Source organism: Lithobates pipiens, unplaced genomic scaffold (genome assembly GCF_037356315.1).
Source record: "Lithobates pipiens isolate NorthernLeopardFrog02 unplaced genomic scaffold, aLitPip1_a1.2 Scaffold_13, whole genome shotgun sequence".
NCBI lineage: Eukaryota > Metazoa > Chordata > Amphibia > Anura > Ranidae > Lithobates > Lithobates pipiens.
The window spans coordinates 464,227,426-464,251,453 of record NW_027507718.1 but is presented as its reverse complement, the minus strand read 5'-3'; the positions used below and the strand labels follow the sequence as shown (position 1 = coordinate 464,251,453).

General features: G+C 40.9%; 1 protein-coding gene across 2 annotated transcripts in view; it reads right to left on the bottom strand.

The window, feature by feature from the left end:
- SH3TC1 (SH3 domain and tetratricopeptide repeats 1) overlaps nucleotides 1–24,028 on the bottom strand; it is a 101,035-nt gene that overhangs the window by 38,725 nt on the left and 38,282 nt on the right. For both annotated transcript variants that reach the window (XM_077477848.1, XM_077477847.1), the window contains 7 exons: nucleotides 21,365–21,486; nucleotides 11,406–11,511; nucleotides 9,389–9,532; nucleotides 7,537–7,720; nucleotides 7,112–7,182; nucleotides 3,707–3,902; nucleotides 60–193 (listed from right to left, as the gene is read on the bottom strand). In XM_077477848.1, the coding sequence (XP_077333974.1) occupies nucleotides 60–193; nucleotides 3,707–3,902; nucleotides 7,112–7,182; nucleotides 7,537–7,720; nucleotides 9,389–9,532; nucleotides 11,406–11,511; nucleotides 21,365–21,486 (957 nt within the window). The remainder of the gene's footprint in view (nucleotides 1–59; nucleotides 194–3,706; nucleotides 3,903–7,111; nucleotides 7,183–7,536; nucleotides 7,721–9,388; nucleotides 9,533–11,405; nucleotides 11,512–21,364; nucleotides 21,487–24,028) is intronic.

Genomic DNA, 24,028 nt, shown 5'->3' with positions numbered 1-24,028 from the left:
TGTATTGGTTCCCTAGAATGCACTGACCAATTCTTATTTTCTTCATCCTATTTATTTACCTAGTTTATACATATGGCAGACATCAGAATGAGATATCCTTAGAAGTAATGTTTTTGCAGCGCCCAAATCAAAGTCTTCTGTGCTCCTTGTGTATATTGTGTCTTCACATACAAAAGAAGATGAATTTCCTTGCCTGGACAATTAGAGAGTAAAATTAGTTCATGTTAATGGATGACAGTACTTACCATTGGACTGATTTAGATGGAATGTACACTCTATGCACACTCTATGCAAACAGTGCTTACAATAATCACATAATATATAGTATATGGCATGTGCCATAATAGATCTTCAATTTTGGGTTGACTAAGAATCCCCAAAAATGTTGGCCAATTATTACCATGTTCTTGCCATGATTTACTCATGAGTTTTGATTTTTTTTTTTTTTTACTATATATTTGTAGGGTACAGCTCTGTTCAAAATGCAGGATAGGCTGACTTAGTATTCTATATTCTGTGTAGTGGGGATGCCTGGTATGTTATATTGATCACAATATAGTCTTCCTTAAATGTAGGGAAAACTTCCACTTGATATAAAGAATCTGAAGTTAAAAGTTCTTCAAAATCTTCTATAATATTTGTCATAGAAAACTGCAAAATCTTTGTCAGGGCCTGGACTTCAACCTGAGACCTCTGCTGTGTCCGGTAATAACTCTGCTTGCCGAACCACCTGGAATACTGGACAGTTTCCTGGACAATCCCTTGAATGATCCTATCTTGAATCTTGTTTGTCTTGAACCTTTAATTCTTTGTTCCTCCTATGGACTTCTAGGTTTAAGCCATCTCTTTGCACTTCCTCTCTGCCAGATTACTGTGCTCCCTCCAGCCAATATCTCGCTTTTTTCTCTCCTGCTGCCATCTGTATCTTCTCTGCCATTCGTAACCAACCTTTGACTTGTTCCTCAAATATGCTTTTGCTTATCCCAACCTGCAACCATTCATTACTGACCTTTTGGCTTGTTTCCTGACTACACTTCTGCTTGATCCCTACCTGTTATAGCTGCTATTGGACCCCGGCTTGCTCACCTCTTGGTGGGGCGATCCTGAGGACTGAGACCAGGTACTAACACACAACAAAACCCATCTCCACCCTCAGAAGCTCTGGTGAATACCGGTTAGTATTTAGACCCTACACCACAGGTAAACCCCTTTCATCAGCCAGGGTGAACTGATTGTATACCTGTCCCACTTGTCAAGGGTGCTGCTTCCTCTACTATAGCTACTGGCCTCTGAGCCTAAATCCAGACCATGATAATAATGGATGATTGCTGGATAATCAACAAAAAGGGCCAAAAATCAACTGATTTCATTTTGGCATAAAGGGACACAAAACCATCTCCATATCTGACATTATTGTTTGGAGATATTTACAAACCTTCCATGACCCCCAGGCACCTATACTGTATACCTGCATCTGTTTTTTCCTTAACAGAGTTTAAACCAGCCTTTCTTAATCTTTTCAACACAGGGGAACCCTTTAAATAACTTTCCAGTCTCAGGGAGCCCCTGCTAAAAATGACTAACTACATTCCTGGTACATTAGTGTGATGGCCAGTGGGAAGAATGCTGCTTACACTTGTGGTCAATGGGAAGAATAACCCCCTTATAGATAGCTAAAATGATCAGTGGTGTCAGAGGCAACTTGTTTGAGAGGCAGAACTTGCTCATTGCCCAAGCAACCCCTAGCAACCTCTGGAGGATCCCAAGGGTTTCCATGCAACCCTGATTAAGAAACCTTGATTTAAACTAACAACTTTGGGGCCTTTTCACACAAGGGGCGATCTGATCAAGTCAGCTTTTCAGGCAAACCTAATCATAAAGTCCATGGATTCCTTTGCATCGAAGGGTGTAAATGAACACCTGCCTACATCAGGTCCAAGCTGGCCTGCTAAAAAAATAGGGGAGTTTTTCCTCCTCTTCAATTTGCGTGGACTGGATCGGAGGCAGAACCAGATTGGAGGCAGATGAGCGTAAATGGACAGTGTAGTCCATTTACTCCCAGCCGCCATAGGCGTGCGCAGGGGGTGTGCCAGATGGGATGTTTCAGGATGGAGAGTAGGGGAAAGGGGTAATCAATATGTAATTTACAGTACCAGCCCCTTTTCTAAATGAAGACAGTGAACACGTTCACTCGCTGTGTTCATCCATAACAGAATCATAGTAAACGGTGCTTACTATGCCTCAGTTTGTGAATGTACATGAAGCTGCCCAGCACAGAGCACTTCCCATTCATTCACCGCCTAGTGTAGCTGAGGCTGCAGAGAAAGGCACGTGTGTTTGAGCTTTTGGGCGCACACCCTAATGCAATAGGCTGCATACACCTGTGCCAGCCACCCATAGAGCAGAGTGGGCCCTGTCCGTGTCCGCTCTTCAGAAGGTAATCGGACACGGACCTGTCATCCACCCAATCTGCTTTGATCAGCAGAGATTATCTCACAGATCCCTTGCTGATCAGAATGGAAGGTGCCCGTGTGTAAGGGCCCTAAAGCAGCATGTATTCAATATTACTATAAAATAAATTAAATCGACAAAATGTCAATCGTTCATTTAGTACAATTTTTTTTATTCAGTTTAACTGATTTTACACTTATGTTCCAGTGTTTATTTTTTTATACAGTAAAAGCACATGAAGTCAAAGATATGTGCTTTTACTTCTGTAAATGGTACCCTTTATTGAGCAAAAAAGCTCTTCATTCCAGTGAATGCCTTTCATAATAATAATAATATTAATGTAATCTGTCTAAAGCCCAAAACTTTATTTTAATATTGGATAGAGGGTGGTAGGGTTAGAACTTCTATTAAGTTTTTATTACTGTCTGTGTCTCTGCTGGGAAAATAACCCTCTCTTTGGGTCCTGAAGACCACTGTCCCTGGAAGGGAAAGTGACGGGTATCCCAAACTTTTGAGTTGTCACTGGCACAGGAATGAAGGAGAAATCTTCCAGTGGAGACACTTTTTCCAGTTACAGCTGCCTAAGATAGGCATTCCTTTATTATGAAAATGGTGAGCCTACAGGATAGAAAGTGAACATTTTTCCCTGCTCTCCCTGAACACTCCCTGCTGTATCTAAAAGTAAAACAAAAAGTTTTGACTTTAGATATACGTTAAGTTCCGGTTCACAATGTGGGAACCCGGCGAATCCACTGCAGCGAATGTTCCCGCATCGCATCGCACCTGACTCGTAAGTCAGTTCACACTACCATATGCAAACTGCTGGGAGTGTCAATACAATGTTAATGACACCCCCATTTCAGCTCGCATATCGCACTGCGAACTGACAGTTCGGACATGAATCAGATCGCATGGGTGTGAACACTCATGTGATCCGATTCTGGTGCGGACCAAAAAAAAGGGTCCTGTGCAAGTTTGGGCTGAAGGCAATGCAAATTCAGCCATATTATTTGATTGGCTGAAATAGCATCGCACAGACATCAAATGTGATTTGCACTGCAGTGCGGTGCAAATCACATTCGATCTCACAGAGCGCACTAATGTGAACCGGCACTAACAGTTGCTGAACTATAAAGCAAAAATATTTTTGGGTCTGATGGGGTTAAAAATAAACACAAGCTTCTGCTTAGTTTTGTACATGCCACCACCTTAGTTTACATTTTGAAAATGTTACTTATTTCATTTATTCACTCACCCATGATCAGATGTGTAAGGTCTCACATTTCTGGTTCTCACAAAACCCACACGGTTAGAGGTCACATTTCTTCCTACAAACCACTCCATGCATTCTATATATGTGCTGACTGTCTCAATGATGTCTCCGTTCTGAAAGGACATCTCATCTGGGACATCACTATCGTAATTTATTACAGCTTCTGTCCAACCTACAGCTGATCAGACAGAATGGAGATGTCAAATATCACCTTAGAAATGTGAGCAATATCACTTACATATATAACATTTCCAAACAACCAGATTATGTTTCATTCAATGCCCTGTGTGTAAGTGGACCTTTAAAATGATTAAAAATGAATGCAGATCTCCAGAACAAAATACAAGATAAAAATGAATAAATGTCCAAACCAGCATCCGCTGCAATATTCAGCTTCAATTCAAATGTTTGCCCTGCAGTACTCTTTTCTGTTTATAGATGTCTTCAGTCTGATGGTCAGCATCATTCAACCTAATTCCTCTGAGCCAAGGTTGTCTCGGACCCATCTCAGCCAGTGATTGGACAGTGAAAGGACAATCAGCACAGTAATAAATTGATCTCGCTGTCAGTTTTCTTTTCCTATCAGCATTCTTCTTGTCAGCCAAAGGAGTGTGTTGGGTGTGCCTGGGCACACCCTAATCACCTCATGCAATGCCAAATTCCCCTGTGTCTTGTTGCCCCCTGTCTCCCCCCCTGCAGTGCTGCCAGCTACCCTCCTCACCCGTTGGCTACGGCTGATGTTTCAGGATGGAGAGCAGGGGAAGGGGGTGGTAAATATTTAATTTACCGCCTCCTTTTTTTTCTGAAAGAACAGCAAGTGATCTGTACCATTCACTACTGTTTTCATTTTTAACTGTGAATTAATTCATGTGTTTCATTCAATGTGTGAATCAGGATCAGCACAGAGCACTTCCCATTAGTTCACTGTCCAGTGCAGCTGAGGCTGCAGAGAAAAAGACTGGGGAAGCTCTGTCCTCAGTCCCTTTCTTTTGTCTCAAAGGTAAGACATTAGAGGTCTGTTTAGACCCTTGATATTCCACCAAAACCCCCAACGGGTTCTCCTAAAAGGATTGTAAAAAAATAATAAAAATTAATATTGTAAAAAATAATTGAAAAAATAAAATTGTAAAAAATAACAAAAATAAAAACTAGTAAGAACTTAACTCCTGATGGTTTGAGTGATGGGAATGAAGGCTTCCATAGCAGGACAAGACCTTATCACTGGTGTGACTGTGTAATCCCTCCACCTGGCTGCTCCACTCTGTCCTCCCCTCCACCTGGCTGCTCCACTCTATCCCCCCACCGATAATTTTTTTTGACATATCAGAAAAAATACAGAATTGGGCCACATGGCTTCATACACCCGGGATTAGTCCCAGGGAGCTGGTACAGATGAGGCTGCTCAGATGCCCATAAACATAATAGATGCCCGGGGAAATGCTAGCTTTTTTACACACAAAATAACAATGTAGGGGGGGAAAAAGCGTTGATGTTGAAGCTTCCAGTACCATGACAGGGGATTGCATACCACCATACAGATAGAAACTGTGTATATACCACACATTGAATACTCACTGCTAGTCGAGTATTGTAGAGAATGACTAATAGTTATGTCAATGTTTTTTCACTGACAAATTGAAGTGTAATGTGATGTATGTTTTGATTTGATTTGTTTTTCTTTTGCAATAAAAACCTTTTGATTTATAAAAAAAAAAAAAAAAAAAAAAAGAGGATATACCTACCTGCTCCGTGCAACAGTACTACACAGAGCGATCCATTATGTTGTCTTCTCGAAGTCCTCTGGCAGCACTGTCTGCTTCTCCCTGCTTTGGGTGCCTCTTTAGCAAACCGGGTACTATGGGGGCATCTGTGCAGACTGTGTTTCTATGGATATTTTTAGGTAATTTTATAGAATAGTTATATGTGAATGTTAGATTTTAAGACCATGTGCTGTTTTAGAAGCTAAGCCTCCCCTATTGATTTACTAATAAACCAGTTTGGTTAGTTTTTGTGAAGTCCGGCTATAGGATATGATGTAACAGGAAATGGGGGAAGGTATAAGGACTTTTGAACAAGCCATCTGCTAAGAGAAAAGACTGAGTTGATTGGAGGACTTGTGAGAAGCACAAAGCAGTCTGGAAGATCCCGGATCCTAGGCGATGACTCCATCATAAAGAAAGATCCAAGCTAAGTAGCTGTTTAGGATACGTATTGCATACATATTGTACATGATTATTTACTAGGAAGATAGTCAGCTTGTGCATGTTTTAGGCATATTTTGTTATACTTTACATGCTATGGATTGTGTTTTCTGCAGTTGTATGAGCAGTTCTTCTGTTTAGTAAATGTATTAATATACTACAGAGGTCTAAGCTTCCTTGGCTTTTACCGCAAGAACCTTTAATAGACACCAAGCAAAACACAGACTGAGCCATAGAGAACACATGCTACCTCCTCACAGGAGTTTGACTGACAGCAACAAAAGCCTATGGGGCTGATTCACTAAGGGCAAAAAGAGCTGTAAGTGCAGTTGCCCCAGAGCTTAATAAGCTCTGCTGACTTCCATCATCCAATCACGTGCAGGAAAAAATGCAGTTTTTTGTTATTTTTCTTGCATGTGATGGAGCATTCTTTGCAAAGTTAGGTTTACCTCATTTACTAAGTTGGAGCTACTGCACTTTGCAAAGTGCACAGTCAATTTGCCTTTAGTAAATCAACCCCTTTGGCTCCCACTGCTCTCAGTTTCTCCTGTAAGACCAGAAAGAGAGGGAAGCAGCACTGCAGCTGGAACAGCTCTGGAGCAGTGTCAGGAGTCAGGTGTTTGTGAGTGGATAGAACAGTTAGCGGGCCATTTTTTATCCTAATGCAGGGATGCATTAAAGGGGTTGTAAACCTTTGTGTTTTTTCCTATGCATTAAGGTGAAAAAACACCTGGCAGTGACCGGCCCCCCAGCCCCCCTGTTTTACTTACCTGAACCCTGGAACCTGACCCAACGGGGACACGCTGTCTCCCTGCCTGGGGTTCTCGGCTCTTGATTGGATAGATTGATAGCAGCGCAGCCATTGGCTCTTGCTGCTATCAAACAAATCCCGAGACACAGCTATGGACACCGAATGCTGGATTCGGAAGCGTGCCCGCAAGAAAACCCCCTTGGGAGAGCGCTTCTCCTAGGGGGTTATCTGATGTGGGGAAGAGCCGCCAGGGGACCCCAGAACAGCAGGTTCGGGGACACTCTGTGCAAAATGAGCTTCACAGTGGAGGTAAGTATGATATGTTTGTTATTAAAAAAAAATAAGAAAATAAACCCTTACAATCAGTTTAAGGTAAAAACATTTGACTTCAGAACCATTTTAAACTAGGCAAAAAAAGGATTAACATAAGCTTACCTATTTGGTTTCTTAGCTCTGACTTCCCAAAATCTACAAGGTCTGAACCTACATTTGCTCTCAAGAACCACCTATAACACAGTAAAATAAATAATAAATGAAAAGAAAGCAAAAAATGGGGCAAAAATACTTACCAAAAAAGGAAGCTAATGTTATTGTTGGCTGTAGGTACCAGATTTATGTAAGTCACTCCCATACTATGCACAATATGTTATTTAATGGTACCATCCAAAAAACACACACATCCATTTAACTATATTGCAAATCTGGCAGGTCACTTTAATTAGGTTTACACATTCTTTGAATAGACTGAAATGTTTAACTTACGTATATTTTTATACTAAGGTTAATAAGTAATTTAATGTTTTCTACATTGTACTTTAATTGCAAAGAGTGGAAAGGAAGGAAGGAAGACGGCTACCTACTGATGAAATGGACAGAGCGGTTCAGCTTCCGCGGAAAGTCCACTGTCTTCAGCAGAGGAATCAGACTGGGTCCACCCTGCTGTGTGTCTCTGAGCTGTCAGACTCGACTGAATTATCTGAACTTTGTTATCAACAACAGTGGCTTGTCGTATACACTTGTCAGCACAAAGGGTGAAATAAATCCCTGAGCAAAAAAAATTAAATCAACAGGTTAAAATTTGATATAACCTTAATTCCAGAGAAGTTTGCATTCTAGAACATTGACTGCTTTTGCATCTCAGATCACTTTAGAGATAACCAATCTCTAATTTAAACATAAGTGCAGTACACACAGCATTTAAAGTGACACTAAAAAGAAAAAAAAATGTATTTAAGTATGTATTCTTAAAGTGGTTGTAAACCCTTACAAACAACTTTGACCTACAGGTAAGCCTAGATTAAGGCTTACCTGTAGGTCCAAGAAATATCTCCTAAACCTATATGGTTTAGGAGATATTTGCCCGAAAACAGGCACCGCTGTCTACGGCGCATGCGCCGTAGACAGCGGCGCGCAGGCGTACTGAGCGCGGCATTCTCAACGACAGAGCTGCCGCGCGTGTCGTCTCCCGTGCGCATGCCACCAAGAAGATGGATGCGGCGGACTACAGGGGACAGTGGCGACTTCGCTGGCTCCTGTGTCAGGTAAGTGACACATAATGGACTACTATGTGATGCATAGTAGTCCATTATGCTTTGCCTTTGCAGGGAATGAAAGAGGAAGTAAACTCATCAGGGTTTACTTCCTCTTTAAAGCCCAACCCCGGGCAAGTTTTTTTTCCCCATGCAGTGCATGAGTCAACTGCTTGTTTTTGTCTAGGGAAATGGATAACAGAGATATACTTACCTAATCGTCCAATCCTCCCCCCACCGGTCTCTGTGGCTACAGCTATGCAACCTCCCAACCGAGGGGTGGACTATTCCTGACATCATCAAGCCCACAAACCTGCTCTGGATGCAAAAACGTCAGGAACAGTCCACTGCCGGATTGTAGGGGAGCGCTGTTTGCTAGTGAAGAGGAGGATGGGGCTGGTATACAGCTTTCTCCTCTCGCCTGGACAAAAGTGAGGGTACAGCCCCATTGCATGGGAAAACTTTTTTTTATGGCCAGAGTTGGGCTTTAACTCAGAGAAATCCCTTTTACTGCTCTCAGCCTCCTCAAAATCTCCAAATTCCTTCTTTTTTTTTTTTTTTTTGCTGCTGTGACCCGACTTCCTGTTAGAGGTTCTCTGTGGTCCTACTCTATGTAGGAATATAGCTACCCTCTCCTGCTCACGCCAATAATTGACTAGGGATTTGTGTACACAGTGAATTGCACAACTAAATTGAAAAGGGGGGGGGGAGCAAATCCCTGGAGTGCACAGAGGACTTTAGCGTCCTCAGAACATCAGACTACCAGCAACATAATGGCTCTTCCCATGAGGATGACTGTTGTACCAGTTGCATAGCCAGACACAGAATGCCCAGGATACATAGGCCTTTCTGGGTGTATGCATTTCACAGCCTAATTGAATTCCTAACTTGACAATGCATTTCAAGGACAGATCCATTTGAAGTAATAATTTGCTTTTAGGTGGATAGGGGAACCAATTTTCCAGATGTACCTCCCTGGCTTCCCAGTCCTTTTTCTGTGCACCTTGTTTCGGTGATGATCCCCTGGCACACAAACAGTATCAGACCAGTGTATGATAAGGAACAGCATTGTGTTCCTGGGATCTTTTGTATGGAAAACTTATGACGTGGTTTCAAGATAAAAATTTTTTATTGCATATGAAAATCACGCACAATACAGAAAGTACCAAAGCAGTTTACTAACCTTCATCCATTAGTAGACCTTTATAAATGTGGTCTAGGGACTCCTCATTAACCAGAACTTGAATTCCAGCACCTTCATCCTCTAATGAGGTCAGCCAAAAAGTCTGGTCCAAAAATATGTTTTCCATACAGTGATTCAAGAAGCCTGTATTAATGGGGTTTGAAACAAGCAGAGTCTTTTATATAACATAGCAAGATTTACCATGGCCTGTTTCTGATCCCCTCCATGGACTGTATCTACCTGGAAATTGACCTCCTATAACCATCTTGTAAAAAAAACACTGGAATGCAATCTTCATGTCATTTATAAGTTTCAGAGGACTAGAATCAATCCCTCTCCTGTGAACATTGCTCATTTTTGGAGCAGTAAAATCAGAATTCACTGGAAGATTGTGAAACTAGCATTTTTCACCCCTGGACTTAAAGTGTTACTAAATCCACAACAGTGAAATTAGTCTGTATGTAGAGTAAAGCATGCTTTGGTATACTCTCCGTGGAACATAACGGGTTAATCCTTCGCTTTGTGTAAAAAAGCTGTTTGATCTCTCTTCTCTAATCCCCCTTCTTCCACTGTCCCCAATCCATCTCCTGATAGTACAGAGCCTTGCACTCACTCTGCACATGCTCAGTTTGGTGTGTATTGCTAGAGAGGTATTTTTTTTTTCTTGGGAGGGTGCATGTGATCAGCACAGGGCCAATCAGCATTGTCCAGACAGAAAGTCAAGGCTTATGCAGCCTGATAGGACAGTTAGAGGAGAATGCAAACTCCTCCTACAAGTTTTAACTAGACACTGATAGAAGTCACAAGACTGTTATATACTGCTGATGAGAAAAGGTATTTAGCAGATTATATTTACTAAAATAATTGCATTTCCATGTTCTGTTTACTGTAGGAGACCAGATATAGTGAATGCAGGGTCCTGGGTTTAGTAACACTTTAAGCCTCATACACACTACTAGTTTAGGCCGGAGCCACCAGCTGGGGTTAGTGATCACAATGCAATATCAATGCATTGCTCTGTGCAATATTGTTGCACAGAGCAGGTAAGAAAATAACATCTATTTTAAGTTTTTTTTTTTTTTTTAATATCTGCCTTTATTATCACTTTACCTGCTAGTAGCTTGTTAAAACTGGCAACCAATGGTAATGTTAAGATCTATGTTTGCCATCCCAATTATTTTTTACTGAAGGGTGCTTTAATAGCTTCCAGAAACCTGCTTAAAGCTTACTGGAACCTTTGAAGATACCTTGTAAAATCTTGCTGGACACACTAATTTACTAAATCCGATGAACTCCGAATCTGGTGCAGCTGTGCATGGTAGCCAATCAGCTTCTAAATTCAACTTGGTCAATAAAGCTTTGACAATAAAACCCAGAATTTGATTGGTTTCAATGCAGAGCTGCATCAGATTTTGCACCATGCAGTTTTAGTAAGTAACCCCCACTGCTCTTCTACAAGATGAAGACCAGCAGGTCAGGCGTGGGAATCCTTCCCACTGTGGTATTGGATTCTAACTGTGGGGAGCATTCTTCACTATAAGAATACAATGATCAGTGTTACCAGCTAGTCGTGGGGCACTGATCGTTTGGGTACAACCCAACAGGCTGGTTGTAGACAAGTCGATTAACAGATTGACTTGTCTACAACCAGCTTGCTCATACATGAATTCAAAATTCCACTGGTCCCTATTTCGATCTATGTATGGCTGGCTTAGTAGACAGTAATGTACACAAGATTGAACTGCAACTGGTTCAAGGCACAGCTGAAATTATATTGTTCCATTAATAAGTTGATTCTATAGTTGCATGCCTCTTTTGTTCTGACTGTCTAGATCAGTGATGGCGAACTTTGGCACCCCAAATGTTTTGAAACCACATTTTCCATGATGCTCATGTACTTGTCGTTGAGCATCATGGGAAATGTAGTTCCAAAACATCTGGGGTGCCAAGGTTCACCATCACTGGTCTAGATAATCAGGGTTATATAGATTTAAAAAAACAAGATAGATATAATTACCAAGTGAGTAATAAGTGGAGAATTTCCAGATCTCCTCAAATGTTCGGAAGGTCACAGTTATTAGATCTTTATCACTCTCAATAGACAACAGCCGTGCTGATAGCTCCTGGAAAAAAAACACAACCAACATTCACTATGATTGTCTAACCATGCTTGTTCGCGGACTGTGATGACGCACACAGTAATGAAGGCAAAGACAGCCAGGCAAATAGCATTCTTAGCAATGGCAGTCCTGTATTTTTTCCACTGTAGATTTCCTTTAACAGTGTGCAAGGAAATACTTTAGTGAACTCCAGTACTAATCCAGTAAAAAATTCCAGTAGTTGATAGTTGACTGTGATTTCCATTTACTTTTGCATTTGAATTTATTTTTGTAATATTTATTTCTTATTTTAGTTTTTTTTTTTTTTAGTTTTGTTTTCTGTACAGATTTCATCCTCATGTATATATACAGTACTTCACTGATCCTGCAACATGATCAGTGTTTACTCCTTCTGCTGGTGCTGTTATATTGTTACATTGCTATTTTGTTATTGTATATTAATCTGTCAACAAATAGTTACAGTTTCAGTGTATTCATTTCCACATTACCTCTTTTTAAAGCAGGACTTCACTCTCCCAATTTACATTGACTAATTATAATCCTTATGCTGCTCGCATTAAAAGAGCCTGATCGGGCATTGGTCCAGGGATCTGGGTGGATCCTGACTCCGTGGTCATGAGGACCGACTCTGTGACCTCAGCAGAGAGTGGACTTCAGCCCCTCTCACTGCTAAAAACGGGCCATAGGAGTGCAGAACGATGAGCTTTGGCACATGAGCTTTGGCTGTACTGCTCCTTTGATAAAAGTATATCAAATCTACTTGTTTTAAAATGTCAATTTACACTTCTTAAGTTACTTTCTGGTTTCCAGGCCTAGGCAAATGATGTCATACAACCCAGGAGTCATCAGCCCTTACTCAAGATGGCCACAGCCAGGAATGCTAGGGAGTGTTTTTTTAAAGTGATTTCTCAGCAAAAATAAAGCATGGAGGCATGGATGGATGAGCGAGTTTTCTTTGAATATTAAAAATTAATTAAATAGCATTTTTGGTTTGTGGTGCTCAGGTGTAGTGTACTTCTGCTTTAATGCATATGTCTTATGTCAGTATTTAGCTTGAAAAGTTGCTGCTGTGATATATGTATGTATGAGCAATAAAAAACTTTTTTGTGCTGAAGCCCCTTTTAATATATATATATATATATATATACACAGTTGTGTGAAAAAGTATTTGCCCCCTTTCTGTTTATATATATATATATATATATATATATATATATATATGTATATAGAGAGAGAGAGAGAGAGAGAGAGAGAGAGAGAGAGAGAGAGAGAGAGAGAGAGAGAGAGAGAGAGAGACTATATCTATCTATATATATATATATATATATATATATATATATATATATATATATATATATATATATATACAGTTGTGTGAAAAAGTATTTGCCCCCTTTCTGTTTTTTTTAAGTTTTTTGAATATTTGTCACACTTAAATGACTAATCAAAAAAAATGTATTATTACACAAGGATAACCCAAGTAAATACAAAATGCAGTTTTTAAATCATGGTTTCATTTATTAACCACTTTCAGACCGGACCAATTTGCTGGTCAAAGACCAGACCACTTTTTGCGATTTGGCACTGCGCCGCTTTAACTGACAATTGCGTGGTCGTGCGACGTGGCTCCCAAACAAAATTGACGTCCTTTTTTTCCCACAAATAGAGCTTTCTTTTGGTGGTATTTGATCACCTCTGCAGTTTTTATTTTTTGCGCTATAAACAAAAATAGAGCGACAATTTTGAAAAAAACGCATTATTTTTTACTTTTTGTTATAATAAATATCCCCCAAAAATATATAAAAAAACATTTTTTTCCCTCAGTTTAGGCCGATACGTATTCTTCTAAATATTTTTGGTAAAAAAAATCGCAATAAGCGATTATTGATTGGTTTGCGCAAAAGTTATAGCGTTTACAAAATAGGGATAGTTTTATAGCATTTTTATTAATAATTTTTTTTTTTTTTTTTTTACTAGTAATGGCGGCGATCTGCGATTTTTATTGTGACTGCGACATTGTCGGGGACCCATCGGACATTTTTGACACATTTTTGGGACCATTGTCATTTATACAGTAATCACTGCTATATAAATGCAGTGATTCCGGTGTAAATGACACTGGCAGTGAAAGGGTTAACCAGTGGGTGGCAGTGTAGGGGTTAAGTGTTCCTAGGGGTGTGTTACTAACTGTGGGGGGGTTGGGCTTTAATTTAGTGTACACTGATCTCTGCTCCAATCACATGGAGCAGAGATCAGCGTCACTAGTTGCTAGGCAGAATGGAAAAATGTTGTTTACACAGCATTTCCTCCATTCGGCCGCTCCGTGAGACGATCGCGGGGATGCCCGCGGCGATCGAGTCCGCGGGTCCCGCGACCGGACTCACGGGGGTCCCGCGACCGGACTCACGGGGGTCCCGACAAGCGCGGGAGCGCGCCGCCGGCGGCGCGCTCCCGATGGCAGGGCGGCATCGAATATTGGACGTACCTGTACGCCAATATGCCTGCCCGTGCCATTCTGTCGACGTACATCGTCGTGCGCTGGTCGGGAAGTGGTTAAAGAAAAAAAGCTGTCCAAACCTGCCTGGCTTTATGTGAAAAAGTAATTGCCCCCTAAACCTAATAAATGGTTGTGCCACCCTTGGTGGCAACAACTGCAATCAAGCGTTTGCGATAACTGGCAATGAGTCTTTTGCATTGCTGTGGAGAAATTTTGGCCCACTCTTCTTTGCAGAATTGTTTTAATTCAGCCATATTGGAGGGTTTTCCATCATAAACGGCCTGTGTAAGGTCATGATACAGCATCTCAATTGAATTTAAGTCCAGCTTTGGCTAGGCCTCTCCAAAACCTAAATTTTGCTTTGTTTGAACCATTTGGAGGTGGACTTGCTGTTGTGTTTCGGATCATTGTCCGCATAACCCAAATACACTTGAGCTTGAGGTCATAAACTGATGGCCGGACATTCTCCTTTCGGATTTTCTGGTAGAGTTCAGTTACTCATGGTTCCATCAATTATGGCAAGTCATCCAGGTCCTGAAGCTGCAAAGCAGCCCCAGACCATCATGCTGCCACCACCATGTCTGACTGTTGGTATGATCTTGTTATGAAATTCTGTATTCATTTTATGCCAGATGTAACGGGATGCACACCTTCCAAAAAGTTACATTTTTGTCTCATCAGTCCACAGAATATTTGCCTAAAAGTCTTGAGGATAATCAAGATGTTTTTTTGGTAAATGTGAGATGAGCCTTTGTGTTCTTTTTGGTCAGCAGTGGCTTTGATCTTGGAACTCTCCCATGGATGCCATTTTTGCCCAGTCTCTTTCTTATTGTTGAATCATGAACACTGATCTTACCTGAGGCAAGTGAGGCCTGCAATTCTTTAGATGTTGTTCTGGGTTATTTTATGACCTCCTGGATGAGTCGTCGTCATGTTCTTGGAGTAATTTTTGTAGGCCGGCCAATCCTGGGAAGGTTCACCACTGTTCCAAGTTATCTCCATTTGTGGATAATGACTCTCCTCTGTGGTTCAATGGAGTTCCAAAGCCTTAGAAATGGCATTGAAACCCTCCCTAGACCGATACTTGTACATTACTTTGTTTCTAATCTGTTCTTGAATTTTTTTAATTTGTGGCATGGTGTGTGGCTTTTTGTGATCTGTTAGCGTGCTTCACTTTGTCAGACAGCTTCTATTTATTTGATTTCTTCAACAGGTCTGGCAATAATCAGGCCTGGGTTTGGCAAGTGAAATTTAACTCTGCTTTTCAAAAAATGAAGGGTTAATCACAGTTCATTCATGATTTAGGATGGGAGGGGGCAATTACTTTTTCACATAGGGCCAGACAGGTTTGAACAGCGTTTTTCCCTTAACAAATGAAATAATAATTTAAAAACTGCATCTTGGATTGATTTACTGGGGTTATCTTTGTGTAATATTATAATTTGTTTGATGACCTGAATCATTTAAGTGTGAAAAATATGCAAAAAAATGATGGTTCCCTTTCATATGTTCTGCAGTGGGCCCCCTTCCTGCTGTCTTGTCCCCCACCGCACATGGTGGCGGAATGCCAGGGCCCAGTTGCAATTATGACCTTTGTGACCCTGGTAGTTTTGTCACTGGTGCCAGTAGTTTTTATTTAATTTTATTCTTTTAACTAATTTTTTTTTCTTAACTTTTTTAAATTTTTTTATTATTTCACTATTTTTTAGAAGCCCTGTTCGGGGACTTTGCTGAAATAGCAGGGGTTTAAACAGAGCTCTGATGTTTCACCTTTGAGACAAAGAAAGGAAATTGAGGACACAGTCCTCAAGCTCCATCTCTGCAGCCTCTGCTGCACAAAATGAATGGACAGGAATAGTTCCGTAAAGAGCTTCCTGTTAATTCGCAAACCGAGGCGTAGTAGTTTACTATGCTTCAGTTATGAATTGACATAGGAGTGATCGGTACCGATCACTAAGTGTGTCCATCCAGAAAAGGAAGGGGCTGGTAAATGACCTATGAGGAAGAATAGGATGGGAGGGGGGTGGCTGCATATAGAAGAACCAATCTCTTAATTTTCCTCCTGCATCCGCTGAATGCTTCTGGGAGGGAGAGGAGGAGAAACAGGCTTTCGGCAGCTACAGGAGGAAAATGGAGGGCATTGGCTCTTATGTCTGGAGGCAACATTGAAGCATGGTGGAGGTTCCTTTCAAATTTTGGGCTGCATTTCTGCAAATGGAGTTGGCAATTTGGTCAGGATCAATGGTGTCACAAATGCTGAGAAAAACAGGCAGATATTTATCCATCATGCCATACCATCAGGGAGGTGAGTGAGTGGCCCCAAATTTATTTTGCAGCAGGACAACAACCCCAAATATACAGCCAATGTCATTAAGAACTATCTTTAGAGTAAAGAAGTGTCCTGGAAGTAATGGTTTGGCCCCCACATGAAGAGACAGAAGGATCTGTAGGTTAGTTCTCCAAGATGTTGTGGACAACCTACCTGCAGAGTTTGTTCAAAAACTGTGTGCAAGTGTACCTAGAAGAATTGATTCTGTTTTGAAGACAAAGGGTGGTCACTCCAAATATTTATTTGATTTGGATTTCTCTTTTGTTCATTTACTCTCTTGTTAATTGATAAAAATAAACTATTAACACTTCTATTTCTGAAAGCATTCTTAAATTACAGCATTTATTGCACACCTGTCTAAAACCTTTGCACAGTACTGTATATTCTGGAAAGTGTTACAACCTGGCACAAGAAATGCAAAGGTATGTTTGCTGTTCATTGATTGACGAATAGGTTTCGTGTCCAAGATAAAGGAGACCGAAATTTGGAGACAGTGATACTCATTACAGCCTGATACATACAATAAATTCACAATAGGTCTTTAGAAGCCACTCAGAGCAATGCTTCCCCAAAATAAATGATGTCATTTATATAGTATCATATAGCACTATGTATTTATGAACGTCAATATTTTGCAAGACAGCTTTTACTTTACCTGTGCCAGTATCCATTAACAAAGTTCACCTTGTATTTTGAAATGTATCACATACAGGTGCATCTCAAAATATCAGAATATCACCAAAAAGTTAAATTATTTCAATATTTCAATTCAAAAAGTGAAACTCGTATATTTTATATAGATGCGTTACACACAGAGATATATTTCAAGCATTTATTTATTTTAATTTTGATGATTATGGCTTACAACTAGTGAAAACCCAAACTTCAGTATTTCAGAAAATTCGAATATTGCATAAGACCATAAAAAAAATGATTTTTAATACAGAAATGTTGGCTTACTGAAAAGTATGTCCATGTACACTATAGTATGCACTCAATATTTGGTCGGGGATCTTTTTGCATGATTTACTGCATCAATGTGGCATGGCAATGAGGTGATCAGCCGGTGGTACTGCTGAGGTGTTATGGAAGCCCAGGTTGCTTTGATAGCATCTTTCAGCTCATCTGCAATGTTGGGTCTGGTGTCTCTCATCTTCCTCTTGACAACACCCTGCAGATTCCCTATGGGGTTTAGGTCAGGCGAGTTTGCTGGCCAATCAAACACTGTGATGCCATGATCATTAAACCTAGTATTGGTACTTTTGGCAGTGTGGGCAGGTGCCTAGTCGTGGTGGAAAATAAAATCAGCATCTCCATAAAGCTGGTCAGCAGAGGGAAGCATGAACTTCTCTAGAATTTTCCTAGTAGAGGACTGTGCTGACTTTGGCTATGATAAAACACAGAGACCAACACCAGCAGATAACATGGCTCCCCAAATCATCAGGGACTGTGGAAAAGTTTGCATTTCATTTGGAAATTAAGGTCCCAGAGTCTGGAGGAAGAGTGGAGAGGTACAGAATCCAAGTTGAGGTCCAGTGTGACGTTCCCACAGTCAGTGATTATTTGGGGAGCCATTTCATCTGCTGGTGTTGGTCCACTGCATTTTATCAAGTCCAAAGTCAGCGCAGTCCTCTACCAGGAAATTCTAGCATATATCATGCTTCCCTCTGTTGACCAGCTTTAAGGAGATGCCTATTTCATTTTCCAGCAGCAATTGGCACCTGCCCACACTGCCAAAAGTAGCAATACTAGGTTTAATAATCATGGTATCACTGTGCTTGATTGGCCGGAAAGCCGTCTGACCTAAACCCCATAGAGAATCTGTGGTGTATTGTCAAGAAGAAGATGTGAGACACCAGACCCAACAATGATGAGCTGAAAGCTATTATCAAAGAAACCTGAGCTTCCATAACACCTCAGGAGTGCCACATACTGATCATCTCCATGTCACGCCGTGTTGATGCAGAAATTCATGCAAAAGGAGCAAGTATTGGTATAGTGTATATTATACCGTACATAGACTTACTTTTCAGTAAGCCAACATTCTTTTTTTGTATTGGTCTATATAACTTGTTGTGTAATGAATCTTGATATAATATGAGTTTCACTTTTTGAATTAAATTACTGAAATACATTAACTTTTTGATGATATTCTAATTGTATGAGATGCACCTGTATGTCTGAAAACACGGCTTGACACCCAGTATGCAAGGTAATTAATGACAATACTGTCATCAAATGCATCATGGCATCCTAATGCTAGTACAATGCCTTTACTAACCATATGATCACTTGCACGGACTGCACAAAAACAGGGTCAGATGTACTCAAGAAGACATATTGCAATACAATGCAAAGCACTGAAAAAGCATTGGATCATATTCCAAAAATGTTAACCATACAGGATATTCTGCCTTGCTGAGTCCCAAGCCCTACACCATAGAAGCAATGGTTTCTATACACTGCACATATGATGGCCAAATAGCCTGAAACAGCTGTATGCAGTTTGGAACAAATGATTGTATAATATTAGAATATATTTGCATTACACACCTAGCCCTAGATGTACATCTGGCCAGAGGGGCTAAAAGCAGTGACTTGCCTGGTTCTTTACACTGTGGAGTAAGTTGGAAATGTTCCTCTTATTTTTGGGATATGTACTAAGATGAGACAACCTAATATTTTCTGTTTTAAAGTGGATGTAAACCCGTTTATAATTTTTTAATGAAGACTTCTACCTGGTACAGTAGAGGATGTCATGTCATCTGTGCCCAGTCTGACCACAATGAGTGAATCCAGCTCTAAACAATACTCTTGACTTTTTTTTAGATAAAAAGGACACACAGATAAGTTTGTGTCACTGTAACTGACATCTAATTTCTTTATCTCATGCATGGCATGAGAGAAAGAGAGAGACACGATTCCAGCTTCACATCCCTTCTCCTTTTTTCTCCAGCTCTCCCAGAATTGGCTGCTCCACACCTCAGCATGATTGGGCATGCTGAGGTCATGTGGTGCCTTTCCTGAGTTTTGACTGGATGTTACTCAAAAGAAATAGGAGAGTAGGATATCTTAGAGGTGGGCAGGGATTCTTGTGACATCACAACTCCACCCACTGAGCTCCTGCAAAGAGACCCACCCACCAATTCCAGAGTCTTGTGGGGATCCTACTGCTGAAGGGGGTGACATTTGCAAGGTAGGGATACATGCAGGAAGCTTGCATGTATATATACATTGATACTGTGCCATAAGCTTATACTGGGTGAGTGGTGGGTTTACATCCACTTTAAGAATGCTTTACTGCGCTATTTCCAGGTGTAAAAACGTAAAAGTAGTAAAGGGGTATTATTTGAAAAAAAAGCCTTTTATTGCAGTTATATGCATAAAACCAACTCACAGGAACCAATACAGCACGAACAGACTGAGCAGAGGCACATTTCAAACCTGTACTGAGATTAGTACATTGACTGTCCCTGCTGACCTCCTTCTGAGAATGCTAGTTCCCTGGTTGCCTCTGGCTTTTCGCTTTTTGAGTCACTGGCCTAGAAGAAGCATGCAAGTGAGAAAAGTGAACGTTAAAAAATAGAGCCCCTAATCTACTAATTTGTTCCAGTCAGTGACTCTGAGAGTAATGAAGGAAAACTAACCAGTAACTATTCTTTTTAGGAGGAGAGGTCAGCAATAGCAACCTCAATACTTCAGCTTCCTTTACACTGAATAGGCGTTATACAAGAAGAGATATTCTGAAGCAGTGAGCTGAACTAAATGAATATCAAGCTGTACTGTACTGATTTTACACTTCCTCTTCCCGCGCCTGGCTTTATCAAAGGTATAAATATGTATGTGAACTTGTGGCCCATAGATGTAATGTATCTGGATTTTGCAAAAGCATTTGACGCAGTTCCCCATAAACGTTTACTGTACAAAATAAGGTCCATTGGTATGGACCATAGGGTGAGTACATGGATTGAAAACTGGCTACAAGGGCGAGTTCAGAGGGTGGTGATAAATGGAGAGTACTCGGAATGGTCAGAGGTGGGTAGTGGGGTTCCCCAGGGTTCTGTGCTGGGACCAATCCTATTTAATTTGTTCATAAACGCTCTGGAGGATGGGGTAAACAGTTCAATCTCTGCATTTGCAGACAATACTAAGCTAAGCAGGGCAATAACTTCTCCACAGGATGTGGAAACCTTGCAAAAAGATCTGAACAAATTAATGGGGTGGGCAGCTACATGGCAAATGAGGTTCAATTTAGAAAAATTTAAAATAATGCATTTGGGTGGCAAAAAAATGAATGCAATCTATACACTGGGGGGAGAATCTCTGGGGGAATCTAGGATGGAAAGGGACCTGGGGGTCCTAGTAGATGATAGGCTCAGCAATGGCATGCAATGCCAAGCTGCTGCTAACAAAGCAAATAGAATATTGGCATGCATTAAAAAGGGATTAATTCCAGAGATAAAATGATAATTCTCCCGCTCTACAAGACTCTGGTCCGGCCGCACCTGGAGTATGCTGTTCAGTTCTGGGCACCAGTCCTCAGGAAGGATGTACTGGAAATGGAGCAAGTACAAAGAAGGGCAAGAAAGCTAATAAAGGGTCTGGAGGATATTAGTTATGATGAAAGGTAACAAGCACTGAACTTATTCTCTCTGGAGAAGAGACACTTACGAGGGGATATGATTTCAATTTGCAAGTACCGTACTGGTGACCCCACAAAAGGGATACGAAGTTTTTTGCAGAAAGGAGTTGAACAAGACACGTGGCCACTCATTAAAATGAGAAGAAAAGAGGTTTAACCTTAAACTACGTAGAGGATTCTTTACTGTAAGAGCAGCAAGGATTTGGAATTTCCTTCCACAGGCCGTGGTCTCAGCGGGGAGCATCAATAGTTTCAAGAAACTATTAGATAAGCACCTGAACAACCACAACATACAGGGATATACAAAGTAATACTAACATATAATCACACACATAGGTTGGACTTGTGTCTTTTTTGACCTCACCTACTATGTAACTATGTAACTTACAGAGAAGACAGAAGCAACCTCCTTATTGTCATTCTCCAGCAGGCGCAGGCGGTTCCTGAGCTCTGCTTGCAGCTGGGCGTCGTGTTTTCCTTTTCTGACCATGACCAAGTGGAGATTGAGATCTGTGAGACAAGATGATTTAATAGGTTACACTATATACATACAGATCTATTCACTGTACATGTACTACATGCCAAACCCAGCTGGACCAACAAGGGAAAGATGGTGACTAGTACTATGTATATTAATAGGACAAGCCATGATCAGCTACTGCATAGAAGCTATGTCTCTTGCAGGAGATGTTGTGCTAAGAGCTTTGCACAGCAAAGTAACATGGAAGCATTTGATGCACATTTGATGTTCTCATGCAGTGGTGCTCACCTACAGGGTCCCTGGTCCACTGAGGGTCCTTTCACACATCTGCATTTAGAAATTAAGTTAGACTTTTTTTTTTTAGTGCAGTCTTCACCCATTTCTGAAGAAAGTGTGATTTCAGGGCTATCAGATTAGCACTAGGGGCTGTGTCCATGCAGCCACTGCAACCCTCATAGACTTGAATGTGCTGCCTGCATGCAGCATCTGGCAGCTCAAGCCTTAGAAGCACATGTTGAATTCATAGACTACAGGACTTAGCTCCCATGTGAATAAGGCCTTAGATGCATTTTATCAGGGATGCTGATAGGACAGTACAGCCAGCCCTCCTGTACTGGGCCAAGGCCCCATCAGTTTATAAGGGGGGCCCAGGCATCTGCTGAGCAGGCGGGCCAGCTGTACTACCTTCCTGCAGACACCAATCCCCCCCCCCCGCAGCACTGCTGGCTTCTCTTCCACTCCCTCCCGCCAGCTGTGCTGCATGGGGATCAATTCTAGCATTCGTGTCCCCACCCCCCCCCCTGTTTTCCAGGCCCCTGTGTGCGCCGCTTTTCCCTGCAGCTTTGCTGGCTTCCCTCCTTTCCTCTCCTGAAGCTGCTGCATGCACACAAGTGGATGTGTCAGGGTGGAAGGCAGGGGAAGGGGCTGGTAAATCTGTCATATAATAATGATTTTAGTGTATCTTTAGCAACAGTACACAGGCACACGAGGTGACGTGACATCACTGCCGGCCACTTGCACTCCACACTGGTGCCAGATACCACGGAGCAGCCATCTTGCAGCACCGGACACATTCCACAGTGCTGTACTACATGGCCACAAGAGCCCCAAATAACATAACTGCACACCCAGGAGCGCCTGGAACATTCCACAACAATGCATAGGCTGGAGTTAAACTTAAAAATGTACTGTTCTGACTTACAAACAAATTCGACCTAAGAACAAACCTACAGTGGCTATCTGGTTCGTAGCCCTGGGACCGCCTGTAATTTGGGTGGTGGGGGCAGCGCCCTGTCAGGTAAACATGATTGGGCCCCCATGATTTCTACAAGAAGCCCAGTATTTTATACATATTTTTTGCATCTGAATTACAGGAAAGATGCACACATTGGAAATGCCACCAAAATTGCCGCAAACTGGACTAAAGAAAAACTCGCACCGGAAACCAAACTGATAATAACCATGCCATTGAAACAGAAGGAACAGAGGGCTTCATGCATTTTTAGGAATAGTTTTAAACCAGCTTGATGTCACAAACGGTGCTGTTCCTTCCTTAAAAAAGTGGAAAATGCCTAGTGATGCTGACAAAAAAAAACTGATCAATTTGCCTTATTACATATATTAATAAATAGGATCAAAAAATAACCCTGAAAGGCTTTATAAATATAGCAAAGTCAGCAAAATAAATAAAAAACCCTTAAAATGATAATGGAAAGAAAGCAATAATTCATTTTTGATTTATGTATGGGCCACCCCCGATTTCTTGGTTTTCTAGATAATCTTTTACTATTCTTGCTGTTTCAGCAACATACTGTCTTCATATAGGATCCATGTGTCAGCAAGTTATATTGTTTACTGAACCCACTGACTGTCTCTACTGTTTCAAGACCTGTAAACCTGCCGCATATCCTGGCCAACTTCCTTCCGTCTGACCAATGCATCAAGAAAACATTTCCTTTTTCAATACAAATTGGTTTCCCCATCTCATGTGACCCTGTTATGCTGCTCCATTATCACAGATTTCAGCTCTTGGCTCCAAGTCCTGAATGTCTGATAAGGAAAACTAAATTAAAGCTTTCTGGAAAGTACTCAGATCTAGCCAAATGTTTGTTTTATGTTTTTTTAAAGGTCATTTTTTTTATTCATTTTTTCTTTGTTTTGTTTTAGTTTTTTGGTATTCAGCACAAAATATAAATTACATAAATGTCAACGACAATGTAAACCTGATTACTAAATTTCTAAATACTAAATAAGCTTTACCATGTATATGTAATCTCAAAAGTAATTTTTTTATATTTTTAAATCTACAGCTTTCATTAAAAAAAAGAATTGGCAATAATTAGTCTCCCAATTCCTGACTCTTTCACAGCCGTTTTTGATGAAACTTATAATGCTGCGTACACACGATCTGAATTTTGGTCGGAAAAAGCTCTGATGGTTTTCCCAATGGAATTCCAATGGGATTACGCTCAAGCTGTCTTGCATTATTATTATAATTATTATTCAGGATTTATATAGTGCCAACAATTTATGCAGCACTTTACAATATAAAAGGAGACAATACAGTTACAA